Below are 23,773 nucleotides of genomic sequence, written 5' to 3'. Positions count from 1 at the left end.
CACCTTGAAAACGAGGCTGACTTGGAACCACACATGATACCTCATAGAATTATTGATCTCACGCTAACCCCAAAACATCCCAAGTGATTGAACTTACAGTGTTCCTGTGTGAATACATGTGGGGAAGTTGAAATCTCCAGCTGCTGTGTTGAAATGTGACTCAGTGCAAGGCGTATCTACTTCTGTCTGCAATTCTTTCCACTGTTTAAAACATAGATACCTTCCCTTCTATTTGCAGAATGATCTCTACTTCCTTAAGAAGTCAAACAGCAAGAATAATGATGAGAAGCAATCTCTCGTGAATAAAATAAATGAACTGCACCTTTTTGTTGACAGATCGGAGAAGGAACTGAACAAGGCTAAAGCTGCCAAACAGGTGCGCTGAATCTCCCCACACAGTTGATGAGTCACAGGCGCCACAGCAACCATGGGGACAGTAACACAAGGAAGTAATTAAGGGGAAAATGAGCCATGATATCCACTGTATCCAGGATTAAGTGTTAATGTGTATTATTTCCTCTTTTTAGAAAAATTGCCATTATGTTTTATTACAAATGTTTAATTGATTACACATGCTTCCTACATCAACTTTTCTTTAAATAGTAATTCTCCACCACTTCCTACAGGGATAGTTTATGAGCTCAGTATAACCTAAGTTTTTTGTGATCTGGGGCTGTTTCTGATAATATGTGTGAGTGCTGTATCCATTGTGTTGTACAGTTGATCAGTTAGTTGTTGGAGTAATTTCTAGCTGTGTAATTAAACTAAAAATAAGTATGTTAGAGACTTGAAACTATTTTAAACTCAAATTGTCCTCTAGATGGTTCCCTTAATAATCATCCACCAGCTATGTGCAACTGTGGCTTAGATCGTATTTCCAACTTGATGGACAAATATGAAATCTCAGTGTTTTAATTTGTACTTTTTACTTGGTAACATTTTAATGATACTTATTTAAAGTTTTAAACAATGCATTACATTCCATATTTTTTGAATAGCCAGTTTATATTCTTGGTTTATTTTCTTTCATTAAGGGATTTATGTTTTATAAATTATTTTGTTTTGTAGAAATAACTCTTAAATATTGCCAATATTTTCCCCATTTGCTTTTAGAGTGTTTTTGACATGAATCACTTAATATTAAGTTTCAAGAGTCTTTAATGTTTATGTTTAGAAGCTTGTGCTAAGTCAGACAAATGTTTGCTCTTTCTACTGGGTTGTGGTGATTTCATCCGTTGCATTGGCATGTCTCATTCATCAAGAGTATCTTTCTGGACATGTGAGATGCAGTGATCTCATCTCTTGCAACCTGAAGGCTGTGCTTGAGAAACAGCCTGCTTTACACCCTGAACTGTTTGCTCTATATTGTTTTAGTGGGAGTCGATCCATTTGTCGACTTCTATGCTAAACTCTACACATGGAAGAATGATTTTAAACATATGTATTCTACATTAGTTTGTGATAGCTATTTTGGAGTATGAAGTGTTTATTGGTGGGACTTAACATGCTTCCTGGAATATTACATTTCGATAGTAGGAATACTTGTATAGTCTAGCAAAGCTTGGACTTAAATTTAAATGAATAACAGTGATCTATCTGGAGCAGCCACAGCTCTCCAGTCTGCTTTCTTTCCTTGCTAATGTCTTAGTCAGTGGTCTAATTGGGAAACATGTTTTCAAATTTGACTTTTACCTCAATAAAAAAGAAAAAATACCTTGATTTTGATATAGAAACAATCACAATAAGTTTTGTTATGTTGGTAGGATATGATGATCGAGGACAATCTTTTAAAGTTTGAGGTTAAACGCACCCGAGAAATGCTGCACAGCAAAGCAGAGGAAGTTCTTTCCCTGGAGAAAAGGAAACAACAGCTGTGCACAGCAATGGAAGAAAGAGCTGAAGAAATCAAGGTGCACAAAGCCATGCTTGCCTCCCAGATCAGATACGTTGACCAGCAACGGCAAACTGTGAGGTACTTATCAGGGGTTTTTCTCTGCTAAAGAACTTTGTAAAACCACGTCAGGGTGGTGCCAAGAGAGCCACCTGACACCACCCTCATGCCTATCTTTCTCTGACTCATCTGAAAGGTTTTTGACTTTAGTGTAAGCCAGAGCTCTAGGTGGCTTTCTTTAGGCTAACCCTGTACCCTTGACACATATCCCTACTGAGTAATCTACTTGGATTGAATTTTTTAAATGCATGTGTATTCCTGTATATGTATATGCAGGTGCATGTTCCTGCATGTGGAGTCCAGATGACACTCTCAGGTGTCATCTTCAGAAATATCCTAGGAGACAGGGTCTTGCACTGGCTCAGAGCTCACCAGTTAGGCTGGTCTGGTTGGCCTGTAAGCTCCAGTCACCATCTTTGGTGCTGGGAGCACTGGTTCCTGCCATTGTACTTGACATTTTTACATGGGTTCTGGGGTCAAGCTTGGGTCCTTATGCTTGCAAGACAAGTGCTTTGGCAATTAAACTATCCTGGCTCTTGGAATTGAGTTTTGTAAAATTTCTAAAAACGTTTCCCTTAACTCTAACAGTTAAGCTGACTGAAGAAATCTTCGTGTAGAACATTTCCCTATCGCTTATGAGATATTGCTGGCATGTTATTGTTACTTCCCTTTAAAGCACGCCATTTTTGATTGGTTATGGGCATATATATTATTTAGCTAATTTCTATGTATTAAGTATTCAGTAATCTCACTAAAGTAATTTTATCAGTACACATTAATTTTCTGGGCATTCCATTCATATCATTTTTGAGCAATAGTTTTCCTTCCAGCCTTTAAAGCCTTTTTATTGTACTTGCTAGCTCAATGCTAAATAATGGTAATTACAGATACCTTTGTCTTTTGCCTGATCTCAAAGGGAGAGTTCCCTTATTTTATAATTTAAGAGCTTCTGTAGTCTATTTTTTTTTTATGGTGCTGGTAATTGAAACAAAGGCTTCATGTGTGCTAGATAAGCTAACCTACATACCTCAGTCCTGTTTTGAGATATCCTTCACCATATTCAAAAAGTCAATCTTCTACTTTTTGCTCAAACTTTGCCTCGATTTTACTTAAATGGAAATATATATTAACTTTTAAATATTTTCTGCATTTATTGACATCACTTCTATTTTGATCTGTTAGTGTAATTACAATAAGCTTATCAAAGTTACCCAGAGTAAATTTATCCTTTGTACACTCTGGATTTTGACAGTATTTTATGCACTTTAAACCTCCATGCAAATGACCTTTGGTTCTCTTTGCTCTTGCTGTTTTTTGGAGTGTGTATATGCCTTCATAAAATTGCTGTTTACCTTTCTCTATTCTGGTCAAGTATGCAAATAGTTATTTTCTTTATACAATTTTCAAGAATTCATTGGTGAAGCTATTGGAGGCCTGAAGTTTTTAATAGGGAACATTCAAACATGGATTCAGTTTACTTGTTTCAAAAATCCATTTTGTATTTCTATTTGATTCAGTTTTATAGATTATATCTTTTCCCCCCAGCAGTCTTGCTGCTGCAGTAGTGCTCTGTTTTGTTACCGTCCATTTTTCCCATGAACTCAGGAAAAGATCCCCTTCCCCAAGTCATGTTTTCTGTTTTTCATGCTTCTTCCCTTTCTTTCTTTTTGGTTTTTCAAGACAAGGTTTCTCTGTAGTTTTTTTGGAGCCTGTCCTGGAACTAGTACTTGTAGACTAGGCTGGCCTCGAACTCACAGAGATCCGCCTACCTCTGTCTCCTGAGTGCTGGGATTAAAGGCGTGCGCTACACCACCCGGCTTCATCCCTTTCTTTTAAAAAATTATATTTTATTTGTTTAATTTTGAGACTGGGCATTGATACATAGCTTAGGCTGGCCTTGGCCTCAGTCCTGCATCAGCTTCCCAAGAACCAGGACTGAAGGTGTTTGCCACCATACTCAGCTTTTTGTTTAGAAAGTTGGAAGATGAAGTTCTGCTCAGTCTGTGGTCTTTAGCTGATGAGAAAGTTATGATCACAAAAAGAATGAATGTTAGGTCACAGCAAGAAGCGAGTCAATCTCCACCCTGCCATGCAGACAGTGCCCTTACTAGTATTATAACTCTTGGAAATAGCTCCTGAAAGTTTACTGAAACAAATGGAAGAAGTAACTAACATTTAAAAATTTGACACCAAATGTTGACACCATGAATTGTTTTATTTTAATGCCTTGCAAAGAGAGGTACTAACCCTGTCTGTTTGAATAGCAAATTACGAGGTCATATTTCCCTGCAGAGCAAAAGTTAGGTTTATTTCCCACTTGAATATATTTGGGGTTCCTGAGCTGTAACAAAAACCTGTCTGTGTAGTATCTAGCTGAGCCCCTTCTTGCCTTCCTGAGATGTGGGAGCAGGCCATATAGACAGGAAGCTCCTATCTCCTTCTGTGTCATGAATGGTAACACCCTTCATCTCTGTTACAAGCCTCATGTCTTCTGCTAGCATCCACAGAGCTATGACAAGTAAACTTGGAGACCTTCACACAGAACTCTTAAAACAGGGAGCACTTTAACATGCTTGAGTAGAGCACAGCAATCATACAAGTCCAAAGTCCTTCAGTACAAACTCTTATTAATTTTGATTTCTTTCTTTCCATATTAGTGCTGAGTTTCATGAGCGGCTAAGTAAAATTGATAAGCTTAAGAACAGATATGAAATTCTTACTGTTGTTATGCTGCCTCCTGAAGGAGAAGAGGAGAAAACACAGGCCTATTATGTAATAAAGGTAACATTTACCTGATGTACATTTCAATGTATGAAATACACACATACATACATTCACACTTCACACCTCAAATATGCAATGTATTTCTCTGTAACTAAACTTAGTCTAGGTTTTATCAGAAATTATTCATGGCACAAGTGGAGAAGAGTAGTGTACTGTTTTTGCAAGGATGCCAGTTCTGTTGGATTGAGGCCCACCACCGTGACATCGTCTTGACATCTGCAAAGGCCTGACTCCTGAAGGAGGTCACACTAAGTTACTAGGTGTTGGGACCTCAACACATCTCACGATCACAGTAGCTCATAGTACTGGTCCTGCAGCAGCTTTGGCCTGTGTGTGTGGCATACCAGGTTGTTTTCCATGTTTCAACTTTAATGTCTCTTTCTACTTAAAAGCAAAACTGGAAAATATCCTTTATATTTCACTCCTAAGACGCTCAGTCTGTATAAGTCAGTAGTCTTGTTCTGACCAAAGCTGAGTGATACAGTGCAATAAAGGTATTTTAAGAAGCTGTGATATTAAAGTTATGTTTCAAAATACCAACTTTTCAACCCCAAATAAAATGTACATTATAAAAAAACCTGACTTACCTACAGAGGTAACAATCACTTTAGGATTTAAATGTACACCTAGAATTAAGTCAGGAATAAATAATGAACTGAGCTTAGAGAAGGGACATTCACTAAAGTTACTCGACTGTCATGCACAATGTCTCGCTCATCCCAGCTTTCTCCCACCACATTATTTTATTCAACTGAAACAGCAGATCTGAGTTCTATCATTTTGTTTTGGATATATGTGACACACACCTATTGCATGTGTTTCTATGTTAGTTTGATGTTTCCATATATGTACATGGTTAAATCAGGGGTAATCACATCATCATGTATCATCAATGTTAAAGGTTCAGTTGCCAGTTGGTAGACTTTTTGGGAAATTACTGGTTCCTGAGAATAATAACCTAATCAGTGGATTAAGTCATTGATATTTAATTTAGTGGAATATCTGGGAGGTGGTAGGGCCTAGGCAGAGGAAGCAGGTCACTGGAGGCATTCCTTGGTAAGGTTTATATTGTCCTTTGCTTCCTGGCTAGCAGAGTGAGCAGCTAGGGTTTAACCATACACACATACTGTCCTGCTTTAATACAGGCCAGAAACAACCAAATGAAGGATAACGCCTCTGATACCGAGCAAAAAATGTGGGTTTACTTCTTTATGCCAAGTGTTTGCCACAGCTGACAAGCAGTATATGTTACAAAAGTATGTATAACTCATGTTCTGAAACACAGTTAAAAATGCCAATCAAAATATAAAGTATGGGGCTGGAGAAATAGTTCAGTGGTTAAGATCACTGTTCTTGCAGAATACCAGAGTTTAATTCCCACACCAAGCAGCTTACAACTGCTTGTAACTCCAGTTCTAGGGATACTCCTAATCTCAAGAGCATGCATATATGCAGACATACATACATACACATAAATAATAATGAAAAAGAATGAGAACAGCTTTCCCAACTTGATTTAAATATGCATATCTAGTGTCTGAGGAAGACTCTGACTAAAAAAGGGGGCTTAATACTAAGCCTTAAATACATACTGATGCTATTCTGTCAACCTCAGAGTTCTTGGGAATTGTAGAGAATTTTGATGGAGCCCATCACAGAGAAGTTACTTTTGTAAAAGTTCACTGTGAAGGAAATTTGAATTTTTAAAGCATTTACAGGCCCTGTTTCCTAGCTACATTTATTATAAGTACTATCAACTGTGCAGTTATCTTCAAAATTAAAAAAATTCTTTATGTGTAGGTGTGTGTGTTTACACACTGAGTGCATGTATCCAAGGCCAGAGATGTCAGATCTCTTCGAACTGGAATTACAGGTGGTTGTGAACTGCATGATATGGGTATTGGGAACCATAACTGGGTCCTCTGGAAGAGTAGCAAGTGCTCTTAACTGCTGAGCCATTCCTCAGGCTCCAAAGTTATCTTTTAAACTGTAACAAAATATATTAGAAAATATACATTGTTTTCCTGGGTATATGCTGGTTACCTTTTACCCTTATCTGAATCAAATAAGAATCCAGTTCCCAAAGCTCTGTCAAAACAAAATATTCTTCTGATTTGCTTAATTTCAAGACCTTCTTTGAGTCACCCATTTATCTTCCTAGAGATCTAGTAGCTGCTTAGCTATCCCCAGCCCTATCTCTCACCCTTCCTCCTGGTGTTTTATATAAACACTGGCTACATTTCCACCATGGTTTGTATCCCATATATGTGCTGTATTGTGATGACTAAGGATTTGGTATTGTGTTTGAAACTGAGTACAAGAAGTAAATGCCTGGTAAGCATGTGCAGGTCCTGAGGTAAGCAGAGATTGCTGTGAACGAACTGATATCTGTTTCAATGCAATATCCCCTGTGATAATGTCAGGACTGTTCTGTATTTTATAGGCTGCTCAAGAAAAGGAAGAACTTCAGAGGGAAGGTGACAGCTTGGATGCTAAGATCAACAAAGCGGAAAAAGAAATCTATGCTCTGCAAAACACCCTGCAAGTACTCAACAGCTGTAACAACAACTACAAGCAATCTTTCAAAAAAGTGACTCCATCAAGTAGGTGTCAGTCACTGTGAGCAACGTGATGGAGAGGAACACTAGTCACAGAGAATAAAAATGTGCCATGATTGAGCCTAAGAAAAATCAATAATGCACCTTCCTGATTGTTTTAATCAGTATTAGGTGTGATTTACATTAGTTTTATTGGTATATGGCATATCGTCTTTAGGAATTCATTTTGAATCTGAAAATATTGCTGCCATATCCTAAGAAATGTCTACTACCTATCTATACTGTTTTTCACATGGGTCTAAGACATTTAACCTTTCATAAGTGGTTTATTTTGTTAAAGTGGCTTTCTACATATTATACTGGAAATTAAAATTCTCTTGTAGGTGATGAGTATGCAATAAAAATTCAACTAGAAGAACAAAAAAGGGCTGCAGATGAGAAATACAGATACAAACAAAGGCAAATCAGAGAACTTCAAGAAGACATCCAGGTGAATTCTGTAGGTTTTTATAGTAATTAGCCCTAAGTAAAGGGCGACTACCATTATTACTACTCAATCTTGTATGAAAACCATCTTCAGGGAAGCAGACCATAAGAAACATACACCTCACTTAAAAACAAGTGAAGGAAACATTTAAGTAAATCAGTTAAAATCCTATTGCTGGGTGCCAGTAACTTAATTAGTTATCAACCACATCTAGACAATTATGACTTATTCACTAATCATTACTAAGTGACCTTACTGAATTACTTAAAGAGCACAATAAGTTTTAAAAAACAAAGTTTAAAACAGAAAATCTAGTGACAGTAGATACTAGAGCAAACCTCTCAAAGACTGAAGAACATGCTTTGGTAAGTAAGCCCTAACTAAGGGAACAGATGACACACAGCACGCATCTCTGCATAATTTCAAGTAACTGTTTCCTATTTTTTCCAATTCTATAAAAAGTTCCAAGTGGAATTATATTCAAAACTAACAGCATAATTAGACTTCTTATCCATTAATACACTAAACATATGTGTGTGTATGTGTGTGTGTGTGTGTGTGTGTATATAAACAAATAAAACAATTAAAATTGAGGGAACACCTGGCAATTGGCAATTAAGTCTTTTTTATTCTGATCATGAATGTGTTGATATTTTGTTTTCTACAGAGCATGGAAAATACTTTTGAAGTCATAGAACACTTAGCAAATAATATCAAAGAGAAATTATCAGAGAAACAAACTTATTCCCTTCAACTGCGCAAAGAGACTGAGGAGCAGCGGCCGAAATTAGAGCGCGTGACTAAGCAGGTAATTTCTTAGAGCTGTCCCTAGCATTCACTTCTGTAATGTACCAAATGCACTCATCCCCCTTTCCTGAACTTGGTGGAATTTAGGTTTAATATTTGACTGTTATTAACAGTGTGGAAGACTCAAAAGAGAAATCCACATTTTGAAAGACACAAAAGAAGAAACACTAGAAGAACAAGACATTCAACTCCGTGAGGTTAAACAGTTTCACAAGGACATTGACCAAATGTTAGTCAATGCCATGGAGAATGCTGAAATCCACATCATCCTTCAAACATACTTTGAGCAGGTAATAGAGCATAATATGTCTATGTATCTAATTAGTTTTCTTCTACAATGTTGCAGGACTAATGATATTTTATTATTACAATATAATATTCTTCCAGAATGGGCTAGAACTACCCACAGTTAAAGGCCCGAGCTCCAGATCCTCTTCACAGTCTTCCCTGGGGTCAATCAGGTAAGGGCAAGGTTACTAAGTGTGGCCTCAACTCTCAGGGCTGCTGCTGACCAGCATGCTGCCCACTCTCCTCACCTTCAGCAACCTCACTATAAAAGCACAGTCTAGCAAGACTCCCGCACCAGTCAACATTGCAGGCACACTCATTGTAACTAGTAAGCTATTTTAGGGGAACGAGGGTGGGTAAAAATTGAGGTGATACAGCTAACATTTTGGGCAAATTCTGAGAAAATTTAAAATCTTTTGAAACTGTAAAAGGGCAAGTTAGACGCACAGTTTTGTAATCAGATCTGCTCGTGTAAAATCCTATGTAATCAGCTTTTATTTGCGGTTGTCTTACTTAGCTTAATGCAACCCAGAAATTAGTGGGATAAATCATGGACACTAAGTCTTTGTTGACTTTTAGCTGATTTTAGGATTTCTAATCTCCTACAGTTGACAGCTATTTACTAGTTTTTATTAGTCTGTGAAACTTTCATGAAAAATAAAAAAAGCATCCTCAAGGACAGTGTTTTAAGTTTAATAACCTGCTTCTACATATTTTAAGTCACTCAATATATTTACTATTACATATTAAAATTTCTGTACTTTTTATAAAATATATTTTAGAACCGAATTACTTACTATTACATATTAAAATTTCTGTACTTTTTATAAAACACATTATTTTAGAACTGAATGGCTATTTTCCAAACAAGCTCACCATTTCTCCTGCCAACACATCCCTTTCCTCTTCAGCTTAAATGACTTAAGATTAACATTTTGATGCCTTTCCCAAGTACTTTCTCCTCCTTTTTTGCCACTTGATAAACTACTGCTTCCAATTCTAAGAAACTGATTACAGTTGAAAATAACTTGCTCACAGAAACAATTATTGAACTATTTACTTAAACTATGTTCATTTCTTCTTTTGAAAGAATGGTCATACTTTTAAATTTCATTAACACTAATGGTTTTTCTTGTTCTTTACTTATAGAATTATGATACTTTTTGCCAATAAGATATTTTTAAAGTACATTTTGCATTAAGTTTACAGTAAATCCTTTCTTGTTTTAGGTCGCTTGAGGACACAATTTCTCCTGTTTCTCCACCTTCAGTTAAAGTATTACAGCTCAGCTTCCCAGAATCTCCAACAGGAAGCAGTAGTTCTAGGTCAGCTAGTAATGGCAGTAATTCAAGTACTCCAAAAGGAAAAAAGCCCAGCAAATAATTTAAGTCTTCCTTTTTCTGGGGTTCCATTTATTAACGATATAGGCCTACTAAAATAATATTGGAAGTACTGCAGACCAGACAAAGGAGCCCCCCCCACCCCCCGCCATAGAAAAGGAAACTGCAGAACCTTAGGCAGGACACATGTGATTAGGCAGAGGGAAATCATTTTTTTTCCTAGAACACTGATGTCTATAGTGTTAGATGTTTTATGAAGTAACACATATATGAAGTAAGATTCTTTCAGGAATACACTTCCAAAGAGTCACTGCATATCTCAATAAGGAAATTTTCATTTACTCTAAATCACAAAATTACTTTTTAAAATTAAAAACAAAAAGCAAACAACAACCATATTCCCCCATTTTTTCCCCCGAGGGTAACACACACCTACCTGTTAAAGGCCTTTTTTTGGGGGGGGGGGAGGTTTTAATTTGTAACAAAAGACAGCATCATTAACATTATACTCCCTCGGAAAGAAAAGCATTGTATATGTATATATGTGTGTCCATATATATTTATCCCTATATATGTATACAGAAAGTACAACTTGAGTTGCTGTCTCTATTCTGATCTTGAAAAAGCTGAACATTTTACATTTATAATGGAGGTAGATATTGCATATTATATTTAAAGTGAGTTTTTCCAGCACTGAACTTTTTGGATGAGAGTGTGAACTACTACTATAAAGCTAGATTTAAATACATTAGCATTCATGTAGATAAAGGAGCATATCTTTAAACCTTGAGAAAAATACGCATTACAAGAGTGATTGTAAAAAAAAGCAGTAGTGTTAGTAAATCTGTTTCTACTGACGATCGCTTTTAATTCAGAAACAGGAACGTATAGTTAAGTCTAATAACTGAAATGGCAAAGAAAATCGTGGACACTTTATAGTTGAATGCTGCCAAAAATGTATGACATTTAATCCCATCATCATTTTGTTTACCAATATTGTAATTCTCAGTCATATATTACTTTGTAAGTTACTAGAAACTTAAAACATTAAACTTGGTGTTATACGAAGGCAAGAGTTTTGTTTCTTACTAGGAGGCTTACTTTTCTATGCTTTTTTCCCTGTAATACAAGGATGATTAATTTATCAAGGTCTTATTGAAGTAATTAAGATATAAGCAAAACATACTGGCCTTGAAGCATAGTAATTGTACTTTAAGTAGTTAATTTCTACCTATGGAGTTACTTCTAGCCCCTAGTCTGGAATGCCCAGCATCCAAGTTTACATTTAATTACTACAACTGCTTATAATAATGCTAAATGGCGAGACAAAGGATCAACCTGTTTACAGATCTGGAGTTATCTTAACACCCAGAAGTCACAGGACAAAGCTAACCGGGGTACATATACACTATGGACATATTAATGTGAAAGAAAGAAACTACTGAAGCCATCACTGAGGATCAATTAAAATCCGCAATATTTTTTTTTTCTGTGATGACTCCTTAAATAACCCAAGGAACTGGATGCTTAGATTAGTGCAGACTGCTTAAATTAGTATGTCTTTTCCTATTAAGAAAGATGTAATCCTATTAGGAAGCCTGTAGTTTCCAAATTGTGATAGCCTGCCCCACAAGGCACTCTCTTAAGGGTTAAGTAAGATATTATGTGTAAGAGTATAAGGCGTACTAGGAATTCTCAAAGATGAAGTGGCGTGCAGGGAGGTGTTTCCACTCTTTAACAACAACAAACCCCCACTATGGAGGACTAGGTAGTAGGACTAAAACTGGAACTATTACTACACTGAGCATGTCTAAGAGTTCCTCGGGGCTGGGCTGCCTGAGTACTGTCTGTCAAGCCCAAGTGTGATTCCTGGGACCCATAAGGTAGAAGAGAATTGACTCCCTCAAGTTGTCCTCCCATCTCCACATATGTAGCACATATGCTCACTGTTTTCCCTGCCCAATAATAACAGTAATAATGAGTTCCTTGGTACAGAAACTAATATTGAAGTGATTCTCCAATATCTGCTGCCATTATTTATTGTTCTTAATCAAGGTTTTTTCCTATCATGTTTTTACAGTAGTTTTCTATCATTATAATTTGGTACAAATAGTACATATCATTACTAAAGTTTTAGTATTTTACTGGTATAAACAAACATGCAATGAGTCTCTTTTCCTGTCACTCCCTCATCTCCCTCATGCATGTCTGTAGTGTGCTGTGGATAATACTCTTGTATACTGTAAAGATTCGTCTCTCATACTGGATTAATAAAATGCTGATTGGCCAGGCAGGAAGTACAGGCGGGACATCCAGAAGCAGAAGAAGCAAGATGAGAATGCTTGAGAAAAGGAACCAAACTATATGGCTAAACACGTGTAAGAATTATGGGATAATTTTAAGTTGTAAGAGCTAGAAGTAATAAGCCTGGGCAATAAGATAAACAGTTTATAATTAATATAAGACTCTGTGTGTTTCTTTGGGACTGAATGGCTACAGGATTGGGCAGGACAGAAACTACCATCTACAGTTGTGGATCCTATCCAATGACCAAGAAGAGATTAAAAGCTCATTGCCATTTACTTATTCCTTTTTTTTTTTCCTGTGTAACTTTGGTGCCTGTCCTGGAAGTAGCTCTGCTCTTGTAAACCAGACTAACCTTGATTGAACTCACAGAGGGCTGGGATTAAAGGTGTGTATCACCACCGCCTGGTGTTTATTTACACTTTCTAGAAGGTTAATTGAAGAGCTGTTTGTGTGTAGCTACTGTGTTTGTGTATGGCTGTCAGAGGACACTTTGGGAGTCAGTTCTCTCCCTAGGCCTTGAGTCTCAGGACTGCACTCAGGTCATCAGTTTGGAGAGTCTTTTATCTACTGAGCCATTGCAGAGGCCTGGAACTGATTCTATCCTTCACTATGATTCAGAGAACAGACAGAGAAGGTAGTAGAGTAGAAGAAGAGGGAACTTCAAGCCAGCCCTCCACTATTTGGAAACATGCCTATTGACTTCCCAAGCATTTGCGAGGTACGACAGAAGGCAACCAGATTCACAGGGTGCTTCTCTGCTGCTATTTTTACTAGCAGTTCTTTTCTATTCTCATCTGCTTGTCTATAAATCCCTAAGGATTTTGTAAATACTTAAAGTTAAAATTTTTCTTATGAATATAGCCATTAAGTAAAAATAATAATGGAGAAATAAATAAAGCAGGCTCTGATTAACCAACTTTCATGGTCTTATTCTTAAGGTATTCTGTTAAAGCTGGGAAGAAAACAATTTTCACAAACCATTTACATCAGGTGTTAGAGGTAAATCAAGTCATAATTTATCACTTAAAAATGAAATGGTGCAAAAATTTTAATGCTTAAAACAAATGACTTAAAATAGTACCGTTGAAACATTTAGCCATAAAATATTTCCCCTAAGAAGCTAAGGGCTTTTTAACAAAAGAGAATAAAGTACTTTTTGATAAAACAATCCAACTGTTCAACGTAAACATATTTCTCTCCAACAGCGAAATATGATAGGCACAGGGTTCTCACAAACCCCAAACATGAAGAAACAAAGTGCTCAGAAATATCTTTACGAGAAAAGCTTAAACTGCCAGAGTAAGAGTTGTGTCTGCACAGACCCACACCCTGCAGCACTGGCTATGACAAGGGGCTGATAACTGAAACTGAGAAACTTCTTGTAATTTGCTATAGTTTTAGATCCAGAACCGTTTGTTAGATTAAAGCATCCCCAAACTTCTGAAAATTTAGTGAAAATTTTCTAAGCAAATTATTTTTTTGGCTTATTTCCTTTTTCTTTCTCAAATTCTGCTATCTGATTAAATATATTGAGTAAATTCTGAGGTAAATTTTTCTTAACTTTGCTTTCTGGTTGCTCTCTGCTATTCAGTGTCTCTTCTGGAGGCTCAGTTCTGTCACCCTCCCCATAGCTATCCTCCTTTTCATACGCACGTTCTCCCTGATTTGTATTTAGCTGATATCTTGGCTCATGTCTACTGTCACGTGATCCAGAGTAAGTGTATTTTTTGTGTTTTTCAAGTGACTTCCAAGAGTAGTCTGAACTTGCTGGTGAAGTAGAGTACTTCCCAGACCCCGGCTCCCACCTTCTAGAGTGGTCTTTTCTTCCCTCTGTGTCCTTTTCACATCTCCTGTAACTAGATGCTTTCATCTTGTCCTCTGAATTCCTACAGAAGGAATCCAAGGAATTTCTCCTATTGGAGAAATATTTTTCTGATTTATATGGCTTTTCAGTTTTGCTACTACCTGTGTGGGTTTTATAGCTATTGTAGAAATCTCTTGTGTCTTCAGACCTACCTCCCAAGTCATCTGGCACTTCAGCTGAAGATGTGAGAAGGCAGCGCTCTTTCTCTTTTACCTGTGTGCTTGGACATTGTAACCTATCCTGTTTTTCCAGAAGTTTCTCCACTTCTTGCTTTTGATTAAGGAAAGATGCTGAAGTATTAGTTGGAACTGGGTAGCAGTCATCTTTCCTACTCTGATCTATGTGACTCAAGGATGCCTTAGACCAGTGCCTCTTTGAACTGCGAGAAGACTCTGAGCGATTCCTCTTACTTTTCTTATGCCGTTTGTGACTAGAAGAGGAAGAAGATGAGGAAGAAGAAACGGATTCATCAGCAGAAGAAACACTTGAAGAGGAAGATGATGATTTTCTTCTTTTCTTCTTTAGCCTTAAAAAAAAAGCAGTTAGCTCATGAGACATGTTAAGTACAAAAATACTATTCAAATATCCTCAAGATTTGACTTTATTCTGTATCCCTTGAAGATGTTCTATAAGCTGTCACTCAGACATAATCTCAATTACTGCATTAAGTTTCACCATAAGCATGACTTCTGAGAATGTCTATGGAGACAGGTGTCACTACAGGCAAACCACTGCTTCTGAAAGATGCAGTGACTTTTCTCCATTGCTTATGCCCTCCTGCACATGGAAGAAGCAACCCGAGTTTCCTATCTAGCTCCCAGGAGTTTCACCATGTTTCCCTGAGCACTACTGACATTTCAGTGTCAAATGATTCTTTACTGAAGGTAGAAGCAGACACTGTCCTGTGCACTGCAGGACATTTAACTGTTCTCTACACAATGGATGCTAGTACTTTTCCACAACTTACAATAATTACATAACAAACCACCAGTCTAGGAACTGCAGCTCCTCTTCTAAAAGCCTATAACCCAGGAACAGTTAAGTAATTTATTCTACATTTTAATCCTAATTTTTAAAAAGAATTCTAAGCTTAGACTCTGCTTAATTTCTTTCGCAGACAGACATGTGGAACATATGCTTGCTAAGAATTATCACTTGAGATTCTTTTTTTTTTTTTTTTTTACTTACTTTACCTCCATATGGCACTTTGGTTTCAACTCAGTAGTTTCTTTAAGTTTAAAATACTGAATATTATAGTTTACCTTTTCTCCTCTTTTAAGAGCTTACGCAACTTTTCTGCACTTGTTTCTATTTTCTTTGTTTTCTGCTTTTCTTCCTTTTCAGCTTGTTTTTCTCTTAATTCCAAAGATTTCTTTTAGAACCCAGATATCGGAAAAAACCACACGTTAAAAATAAAAGTAGCAGGATATACAAAAAACAGTATTTAAAAGACCACCCCCCAACCAGAAGCCCAATTTAGTATAGACAAATCACCATACAGCCAGTATTAAGCAAGTTATTTTTTCCAAATAAAAAATTAATGACAAACATTGGGCATTAATCATTTGAATGGCCAGAACAGTATTGAGGACCATATTGCAGATGGTATCCCAAGAAAAACAGGGAAACCATTGCAGTAGCACCAATGATCCAGAATGCAGGGAAGATAAAAAAGATGAAAAATTATTTTTGAAAATTGAAAAATGTAAACAGGACACAAATTTTACAAATAAAATTCAAATAAGGACATTCCACAGAGGTGAATTGAGGGGAAAATCACCATGTTCAAATACAAACCATTTTAAAAATAGCACAGGCCAGTTGGATGCATGATTACATAAGAAATCATTTTCCAGTTTGTGGATGGGGATGAGCAGCACCAGATGTCACAGACACAGCAGCAATGGTCCAATTCAGAAGAAAATGCATGAGAAAACATCATCATCAGTATTACAGGAAAGGACAAGTGAAAAATGTCTATAAAGGTTTGCATAATTAGCTCAATTATACCAGCAATATTCATAATCTTATAACCACCCAGTAAGCTCTCTACAAAGGGGAGCAATCAAAATCATACACTGAATTTAAGCATAAGCATTCTCTTACAGAGTATTTCTACTCTTGAGTACAAACAAAAAAGCAGAAGTCTTACAATGCAATGTCAAACCTAGTTAGGAAAAGCTATTCATTTTCCTAATAGTTCATCTAGGTAACCTAGTTTTTCCTAAAAGAATATGACATTTTGCCATTAATTTTAAGCATCATTAAATTTCAAAGAGGAAATAAAGAATCACCTGCATATACTTATGAAGTTTCTGCAAAGCATCCTCTGCATCTTTAAAAGTCTCATCCAAAGCCAGAGCTTTCTTATAGTAACTTTCAGCATTTAAAAACTTTTCTTCTTCTTCTAACCTGTTAGGAAGATACAACATTTTGTAAAAATTTATCCACGTACATACAGAAGTTAGAGGCTTATGACAGAACTCAGAGAAAAATTATGTTTAGAAAATTATTTTCTAATTACCTACTCATGTGCTTACTTAGTAAAAAGACAACTTAACACAAGATGGTTTTTAGTTATGAAGTTTTCCTTTCTATGGAAAAGTTTTCACTGGAAAGCCATTAAATTTGGGAATTCACACACACAGTTGTAGGCATCATTTACAATCATTATCATATAATCTACAAGTCTATGCTGTGAAAAACCCAAATTAGAATGTTTGGGTGGGTGTGGTGACATACATCTGTTATCCCAGTGCTTGGGAGGCAAAGTGGGAGAAAGTTACCCTGGCTAATATGACCTACATAGCAAGTTCCAGGTCAGCCAGGGCAACACAGAAAAAGGAAGTTTGGATATAGGGCAATGAAAGGACTTTACAAAGTACTTCTGTAGGAAATAAAAAATTATCACTGCAAAAGAAATGGGATTACTGTCGTAGACTGGATGTAAAGAGCTGAGGGACAAGAAAAAACATGACTAATACTTGTGGTTTGGATAACTAGTTAATGTAGCCATTCGCTCAGCTAAAAGATACCAGCACTCCAAGAATAAGACAACCTCATTTCAGTGGTACTAGTTATTTACTTGGTAACAATGAAAAATCTTTTCCAGTCACTAACCGAAATCTCATTAATTTGGAATTTGTGGGCATTCTCATCCTACAAATACTTGGAAGGAATGCTCATCCACGCAAGAATGGCCAGGCAGAAGATATATGATATAGACAAGACGTTCTTCAATAATAGCAGAGAGGGCTAGGGATGCAGCTCACTGTCACAGCGCTTGCCTGGCATGTTTGAGATACTCTGGATTCCATTTCCAGTATTACAAAAAGAAAAGCAGCACGATGGTCTTATCAAAACATTTCATGGCTTTTAGTTATTAAGGCTGAATACTGTCTATTTGAACACAGCCATGAATGAACTTGTATAAGATTTCTGAGAACTTATGAGAAAACTCCAAGTCAACAAAACAGGAGTTCTATAACCCTGTTCCTCTGTACCAGGGATTTGTTATTAACATGTGCTTCCATGTCCCCCCCAGGAGTAGTTCATAGGAATGGGTTTACTTCAGACTTCCCGTTGCCTCTTTTGTCATTGAAAATGTCTTCACACATGGGTTGCCCTAGTGACTGTACACAACCTAAACTCATACGACCCTGCCTATCTCTCAAAAATACCCTCAGATTATAAACTGATCCTCTGAATAAAGCTGGCTCTTGCACGAGACGTTAGCCTGCCTCAATTTTAGGCTCCACTCTCCCAGGTTCAGGCCACCAACTAGAGTGGCAACACTGCCAAATACTTCTAACTCCACATTTAATCTGAATTTGCGGGGTTTACCAGACAAAGCAGAGCTACAAGCTGAATATAACAGCAAAGTCTTAATCACAATTTACTAGAACTCGCTCAATTCATATCTACAATATTATATATTATTACAATAAAACGATTTAAAAATTAAACCCTCCATTAGAACAAAATCTTTTGGTATATACCCTGGACTAGAACACTTATTCTCTTATAATTTTTAATTTATATTTCTATGTAACAAAAACATACATTCAGAGCAATTAACCATGAGTATCTCCAGATAGACAGACAGATACACACTCCCACTCACCCTCAAAAAGGCAGGAAAAAGGGACCAAAAGGCCACCTGCCCCACCCAAAACTGAAAGAGAATACTTTGAATTACATGGCACTACCGGAGTTGGTTGCAAGTCGGACCTTATCACTATTACTAAATGAAATCCCATACTTACTGCCCTCCCCTTTCTACAAGAGTCTGGCAGAGGTATTTTCTTGCATTCCTGTGAGTTGGGCAGTTTTCTAATGCTAGCTCAAAATCTTCGATTGCTTTGTTCAGACTTCCTTTTGTTGCATATCTAGAGACATTAAACAAAATTAGAAAATTTAATCTTGTGACCTACTTAAACATTTTTCACATTCTTAAAAATATTCCCTAAAATCCAAAATTAACTTACAATGCTCCACGAGCTACCAGAGCTTCCACATTTTGTTTGTCTATTTCCAGAGCTTTATTGTATTCGTTCATAGCATCCACATGTCGTCCAACCTTAAAATAATCGACCCCAATCTTCACACTGAAAACACATTTATAAAACATCGCAAATATCTCACAAAGTATCTAATAAATAAAATGTTAGTAAAGATGATTATTAAAAGAAAATGCCTTTAAATTGGACAAATACTTAGTTTTCAAATTATTCTTAGTATACTTAAAAAGCACCCTGTTTTTATAGATTCTCATAGCAAACATTTATGACACTTAAGATATCAAGACCCTAATTCTTTCTGGAAAACAATTCTGAGTAAAACTTAACTCTGATAAGATGTCAATATTAAGACCAAAATAATACCTATACAAATAATGCCCAAAGTTTTCATGCATTTGTAAACACAGTCTAGTTTTAATGGTGATGAAAGAATGCATGCCCGACCAGAACTTTCACACTGGGTAACTGCCACTGTTAGACAAAACAACCTCCATACCATTTTAAAGCCCAAGATGCTGACTGCTTCTTTCTTAAAGCCAAAGCAAAATCATCTTCAGAGAAATTTTTGCTGTGAATGAAAACGAGAGTCAATAAACACTTTAAAAGTACAGTTTATTCTATCTCTGATACAGACTCAACAGTGAAATGGTGACTGCCAAGCAGAAAATTTGTATTCTTTTCATACAGCAGAATCCTTGAACTGTCAGCTATGACTATTACTGGTCGTAGTACTGCTCTTAAGCACATGCACAGGTTCTGTACCTTCTCTACTTGTCATATGGCACATCCTATCACTGCTTAGGCCAGACCAGGAGCAGACACAGTTGCTTACTTTGCCATCTTCGGCACATTCTTATTGCTGTGGTCAAACATGTCCTCCAGCTATCCAGCTTCTGAGCTGACCCACTCCCTTCCACTTAAGAGAGCACAGCTCTACTTTTACCTTTGCAGGCCTCTCAGTAATGATGGCGGACGAGATTCGTCTATTCCTAGTTTCTCTAGAAGGAATTCAACTACTCCTGGATTAACAAATCCCAGAGAACTCTGCATGATATTTTCATAGGACTCCAAAGAATTACTATTTAGTTCAACACTCCTCCTTAAGGGGAAAAAAAAAATCAGAAACACAAACACATGAGCATAACAATTAGCAAACCCTGCTTCTACTAAAGACATTACTATATGAGGTTTAAATACTAATATTTTTGTACATCAAGCCTACAATAATGAGGTTTATAAAAACAAAACCCCACTTAACAATAAAAAAAATTTAAAGTTCTACTTTGTTAGGAATACATAAAAGATAAATACCTGTAGTACAAAGGTAGCTCTTCAGAAGTAATCACACCTAGTTTAATGCCAGACAGGTGTGGGGGAAGAGATGAGCTGTACAGAGATACTGCAAGCTTTTCATGGTATCTGTCAATGTCCTTGATTCCAGCTTTTAAAAAAAAATGACATAATAAAAAAGTGAAAACAAAAATAAGCTTTTCAGACATTACCTTCTTATATTTTCAACATTAATTTGATAATTTTAATTAGTATGTTGAAACTCATCACCTCGAATTATGTCACCAGTTTGGTAATACGATAAAGGATCTCCATGGTTACTGTGAGAAGGCACATCTCTTAAGGGACAAAGAGCCTGCAAAGAGAAGGATTTGAAAGCACCATACATTTCACTCTTAGACCAGAACAGTAGCTCCTTTCACCTTAGCTTTTCATTATGACTGGGTAAATCTTCACATGAAAATTATAACACTAAAGTCTAACACTATTTTCTTTTTAATGAATGCATAATTATACATGTTTACAGGGTACAATTATATAATATTTACAGGGTGGCAATTCAATACACATATGCAATGTATAATTATCCTATTATCTTAGTGTAATAGAAATACATTTGTTGTGTTTATCTTCGAACTTTCTCATAAACTTCAGTCACGGTACTGCGCTCTAGAACATTTCCCCTATCTAATTTCACTAAAGATAGGGTCTTTCAGTTCCATTCACTTTGCCACAGATGGCATAGTTTCATTCATTTTGACGGCTTTATGCATTTACTAGCAGTCATGTCAGTTACTTAAATTTAACATCTGCAGTTACAATTTGTGTCCAAACACAATAAAGTTTGTTTTCTAGTTCTTTAAAAATATGGAATGCTTCACGAATTTGCGTGTCATCCTTGCGCAGGGGCCATGCTGATCTCTGTATTGTTCCAGTTTTAGTATATGTGCTGCCGAAGCGAGCACTGTTTCCTAGCTTTAAGAGTCAAAAAAGACAACAAAACAAAGCTATTTCCATTTGCTAAATGAAATGTGAATTCTTAAGTTTTGTAGTTCTTCCTTTTCAGACAGTGCGACACAGCACTAGCAATGGTTTCAAAGGAAGTATTCTAAATGGAGGCAAACTATTTTGTCACAGTGGAAGAAAGCTGTACGTTGATTGTGAATATATCATAGGAAGCTTTTTCTAAATTACTCACAGTACACATCTAATGTCCAACTATTAAGCATCCGTTTAACCAGAAGATAATTGTCCAAAATTCCAATGGACATCATCTTATCAACTAACAGATCTCTATGATTTTAAGAAAGGAACTGACCTGCAACCAGAGTCCCCCAAACCCTAAAAACAAAAACAAACAAAACAAAACAAAACAAAAAAACCCAAAACGGAGGAAATGTAACACTAGTACTGGTTTTTTTAGAGACACGGTTTCAACAGAGACCAGCCAGCCCTCTGCCTAAGTACATTCACTTCTGAATGGGATGACCACCAAGGAACTTACTGTGATCTCTAAGTGAGATATGTCCCTCATGATGCCACTTCCCAAACAGATCAACACCATGAAAAAACCGAACTCTCGAATAGAGCTGATTCTTCCAATCACTATATCACCACGCTCAATATCTCGGAAAAACAGCTCTCTCCGGTCCAGGCCTGGGATCTCCATGAACTGCTCTAATGGTGGCATGACCGCATAATGATCTGGGAAAAGAAATTCAAAATCACCACAATAATGTCGCCTTCCCTCTCCTTCGCTATACTGCCGAGAACCAAACCATCCTGAAAGCACCCCAGACTAACTTACTGTCAGTGTCGTCATGCACTTCAGAGGACGTAGGCGCATCTGATTTCCAAGACAGGGCAAAAAGCAGGTCTGCTTTTTTGGAGATGAATTTTTGTATTTCTATGTTGTCAGCTCTCTTCTCTTTCCTTAAAAGGGAAGACGAGGGATTAAAATTGTTTTAAAATCCAAGCTCGTGCTAGAGCTTTCATTACTCCCCCACCCCCCAGAGTTCCATTCAGGCTGTATCTCTGGAGGGAGTTTTATTTGTTTTTATTCGTTTGGCTTTTCAATAGGTATTCATTTAGTGCAGATGTGTGGCGTCTATGTGCCACTGTGCAACTGGGGTCATAGGACAACTCTGGGGACTCCTCTCCTGCCACGTGAGTCCTGGAAATCGGCCTCAGGTCAGGAGGTCTGATGACAAGTGACTTTACCCACTGAGCTGTAGAAGAAGTTTGAAGCCCATTCTCCCACGGTCGCCACTTGGAAATGGGGGCGGGGAGGCTTTGAAAGCTTTGCCAGCGGTTCAGAGGGAACAAGCCGGCTTTTCTGCCAGGGGCCAGGGCTGGGCCACACACCCCGGACTCCTGCTCTGCACCGGCCCTGCGCACGGCCCGGCCCAGGTCACGGTCCCCGTACCTGCCAGCTCCCTGAGGAGGTGCCGCGCCGCGGGTGGGCTCGGCCGCCGTGCCCAGGAGGCTCCGGAAGTGCGGGTTGTCTTGCTGTTCGCTCCGCAGCAGCGACAGCAGCGCCGGACCGTGACAGCCCAGCGACTGTCGCATCAAGTCGCGGTCCATGGCCAGCCCGCCGGAATCCGGTTCCCGAGCCCGCGCTCCCGCAGGCCGAGAGACTCCGCCGCGCCACGGTAACCTCCCGGAAGCGTTCTCTGCGGCGGGCTGCCACGGTCTCGCGAGACTCAGCGGGACTACGGGAAGCCGTAGGAAACGCGAAGCGTGTCTGGCAAAGAAGGCGGGGTAGGGTTTGAGCTGTGCCTAGTGGGAACGCTCGCCTTAACCTTGTGCGTCGTGACACGTCACGTCCCTCGGTCCGCATGGCTCGAGCTCGGGTCTGCGGTATAGAGTAACCCCGCGCCTCCGACTGCAGTGGGCGCCACGGGTGGCTGAGCATCCGCGGGGGGAGGTTCCCTCAGCGCGATCAGCTGGGGGGCGGGGCCGGAGCGGGGTGGGCGTGTGGCGGGGGCGGGACAGGGCGGGGCGGAGTAGGGAGCGGGGCGGGGCAGGGGCGGGACAGGGAACGGGAGCGGGACGGAGCGGGGTGGGCGTGGCAGGGGCGGGACAAGGAACGGGGGCGGGGCGGAGCGCTGCGTGTTTTATCGGAGGACTGCCAAGGTGTTCCGAAGCCCTCCCAGTGCCATAACTGTGCCAAATCGGCGCTCCAGGAAAGGTGCCTGGTGGACCGAAGGGCTGAAGAAAGACCGGCACCTACCATGAGTAACAGCCGAAGGTGTGTCCACCACGTACCTCACTGTCTAACTCAAGCCCGGTTAGCGTTAAAGTTCCATGCGCAGGGCAGGGGCTTGCTGCCTCTCTGCTTATGCTGGCCTCACACTGCAACAGCAGGCAGCAAAAACTAATTCGTTCTTCACCTAAGACCCGCACCCACCCTGGAGGGCCAGGCCTTTTATAGCTACAGGCGTTTTGAATTCATTTCTTCTGTAATAAATACCTTATTTTGAAAGGGACAGAACACTGAATATTTGACCGATCCACAAAGGGTAAAGGGAGTGAGAGGATTAGCGCCAGGGTTTTCAGGACGGCAGCCAAGGGCTCT

At 38.4% G+C, this 23,773-nt stretch overlaps 2 protein-coding genes and 1 non-coding gene across 3 annotated transcripts in view; 1 reads left to right on the top strand and 2 right to left on the bottom strand.

The window, feature by feature from the left end:
- The window catches only part of Ccdc39 (coiled-coil domain containing 39), a 38,676-nt gene extending 27,392 nt beyond the window's left edge, over positions 1-11,284 (top strand). Inside the window, exons 12-20 of the mRNA XM_038346975.1 lie at positions 239-376; positions 1,764-1,972; positions 4,609-4,732; positions 7,179-7,338; positions 7,677-7,783; positions 8,448-8,588; positions 8,701-8,877; positions 8,975-9,048; positions 10,105-11,284. Coding sequence (XP_038202903.1) covers positions 239-376; positions 1,764-1,972; positions 4,609-4,732; positions 7,179-7,338; positions 7,677-7,783; positions 8,448-8,588; positions 8,701-8,877; positions 8,975-9,048; positions 10,105-10,258 — 1,284 coding nt within the window. The 3' untranslated portion in view covers positions 10,259-11,284. The remainder of the gene's footprint in view (positions 1-238; positions 377-1,763; positions 1,973-4,608; positions 4,733-7,178; positions 7,339-7,676; positions 7,784-8,447; positions 8,589-8,700; positions 8,878-8,974; positions 9,049-10,104) is intronic.
- On the bottom strand, positions 8,389-23,083 carry Ttc14 (tetratricopeptide repeat domain 14). Its single transcript, XM_038346976.2, has 12 exons — positions 22,622-23,083; positions 22,004-22,128; positions 21,701-21,900; positions 20,467-20,551; positions 20,218-20,347; positions 19,850-20,005; positions 19,403-19,474; positions 18,874-18,993; positions 18,652-18,774; positions 16,681-16,798; positions 15,649-15,758; positions 8,389-14,912 (listed from the first exon to the last, which is right to left on the bottom strand). The coding sequence occupies exons 1-12, from the start codon at positions 22,777-22,779 to the stop codon at positions 13,994-13,996; spliced, it is 2,316 nt and encodes a 771-aa protein (XP_038202904.1). The 5' UTR covers positions 22,780-23,083; the 3' UTR covers positions 8,389-13,993.
- Positions 21,058-21,161, bottom strand: LOC119826975. The gene has a single exon (XR_005287529.1). It is a non-coding gene; the product is annotated as a U6 spliceosomal RNA (small nuclear RNA).
- Positions 23,084-23,773: the final 690 nt, after the last annotated feature.

The sequence above is a fragment of the Arvicola amphibius genome, chromosome 11 (genome assembly GCF_903992535.2).
Source record: "Arvicola amphibius chromosome 11, mArvAmp1.2, whole genome shotgun sequence".
Lineage (NCBI taxonomy): Eukaryota > Metazoa > Chordata > Mammalia > Rodentia > Cricetidae > Arvicola > Arvicola amphibius.
Note: the sequence above shows the minus strand (reverse complement) of the source record. Positions and strands in the feature narration are given on the sequence as shown.

Excerpts from the sequence above, each read along its gene's own strand:
- Ttc14 (XM_038346976.2), bottom strand. The coding sequence starts at position 22,779 with ATGGACCGCGACTTGATGCGACAGTCGCTGGGCTGTCACGGTCCGGCG. Across the intron at positions 20,552-21,700 it reads TATCTCACTTAGAGATCACA|GCTCTTTGTCCCTTAAGAGA; the intron begins GTAAGTTCCTTG and ends TTCTCTTTGCAG. Across the intron at positions 18,994-19,402 it reads GCATCTTGGGCTTTAAAATG|TGTGAAGATTGGGGTCGATT; the intron begins GTATGGAGGTTG and ends ATGTGTTTTCAG.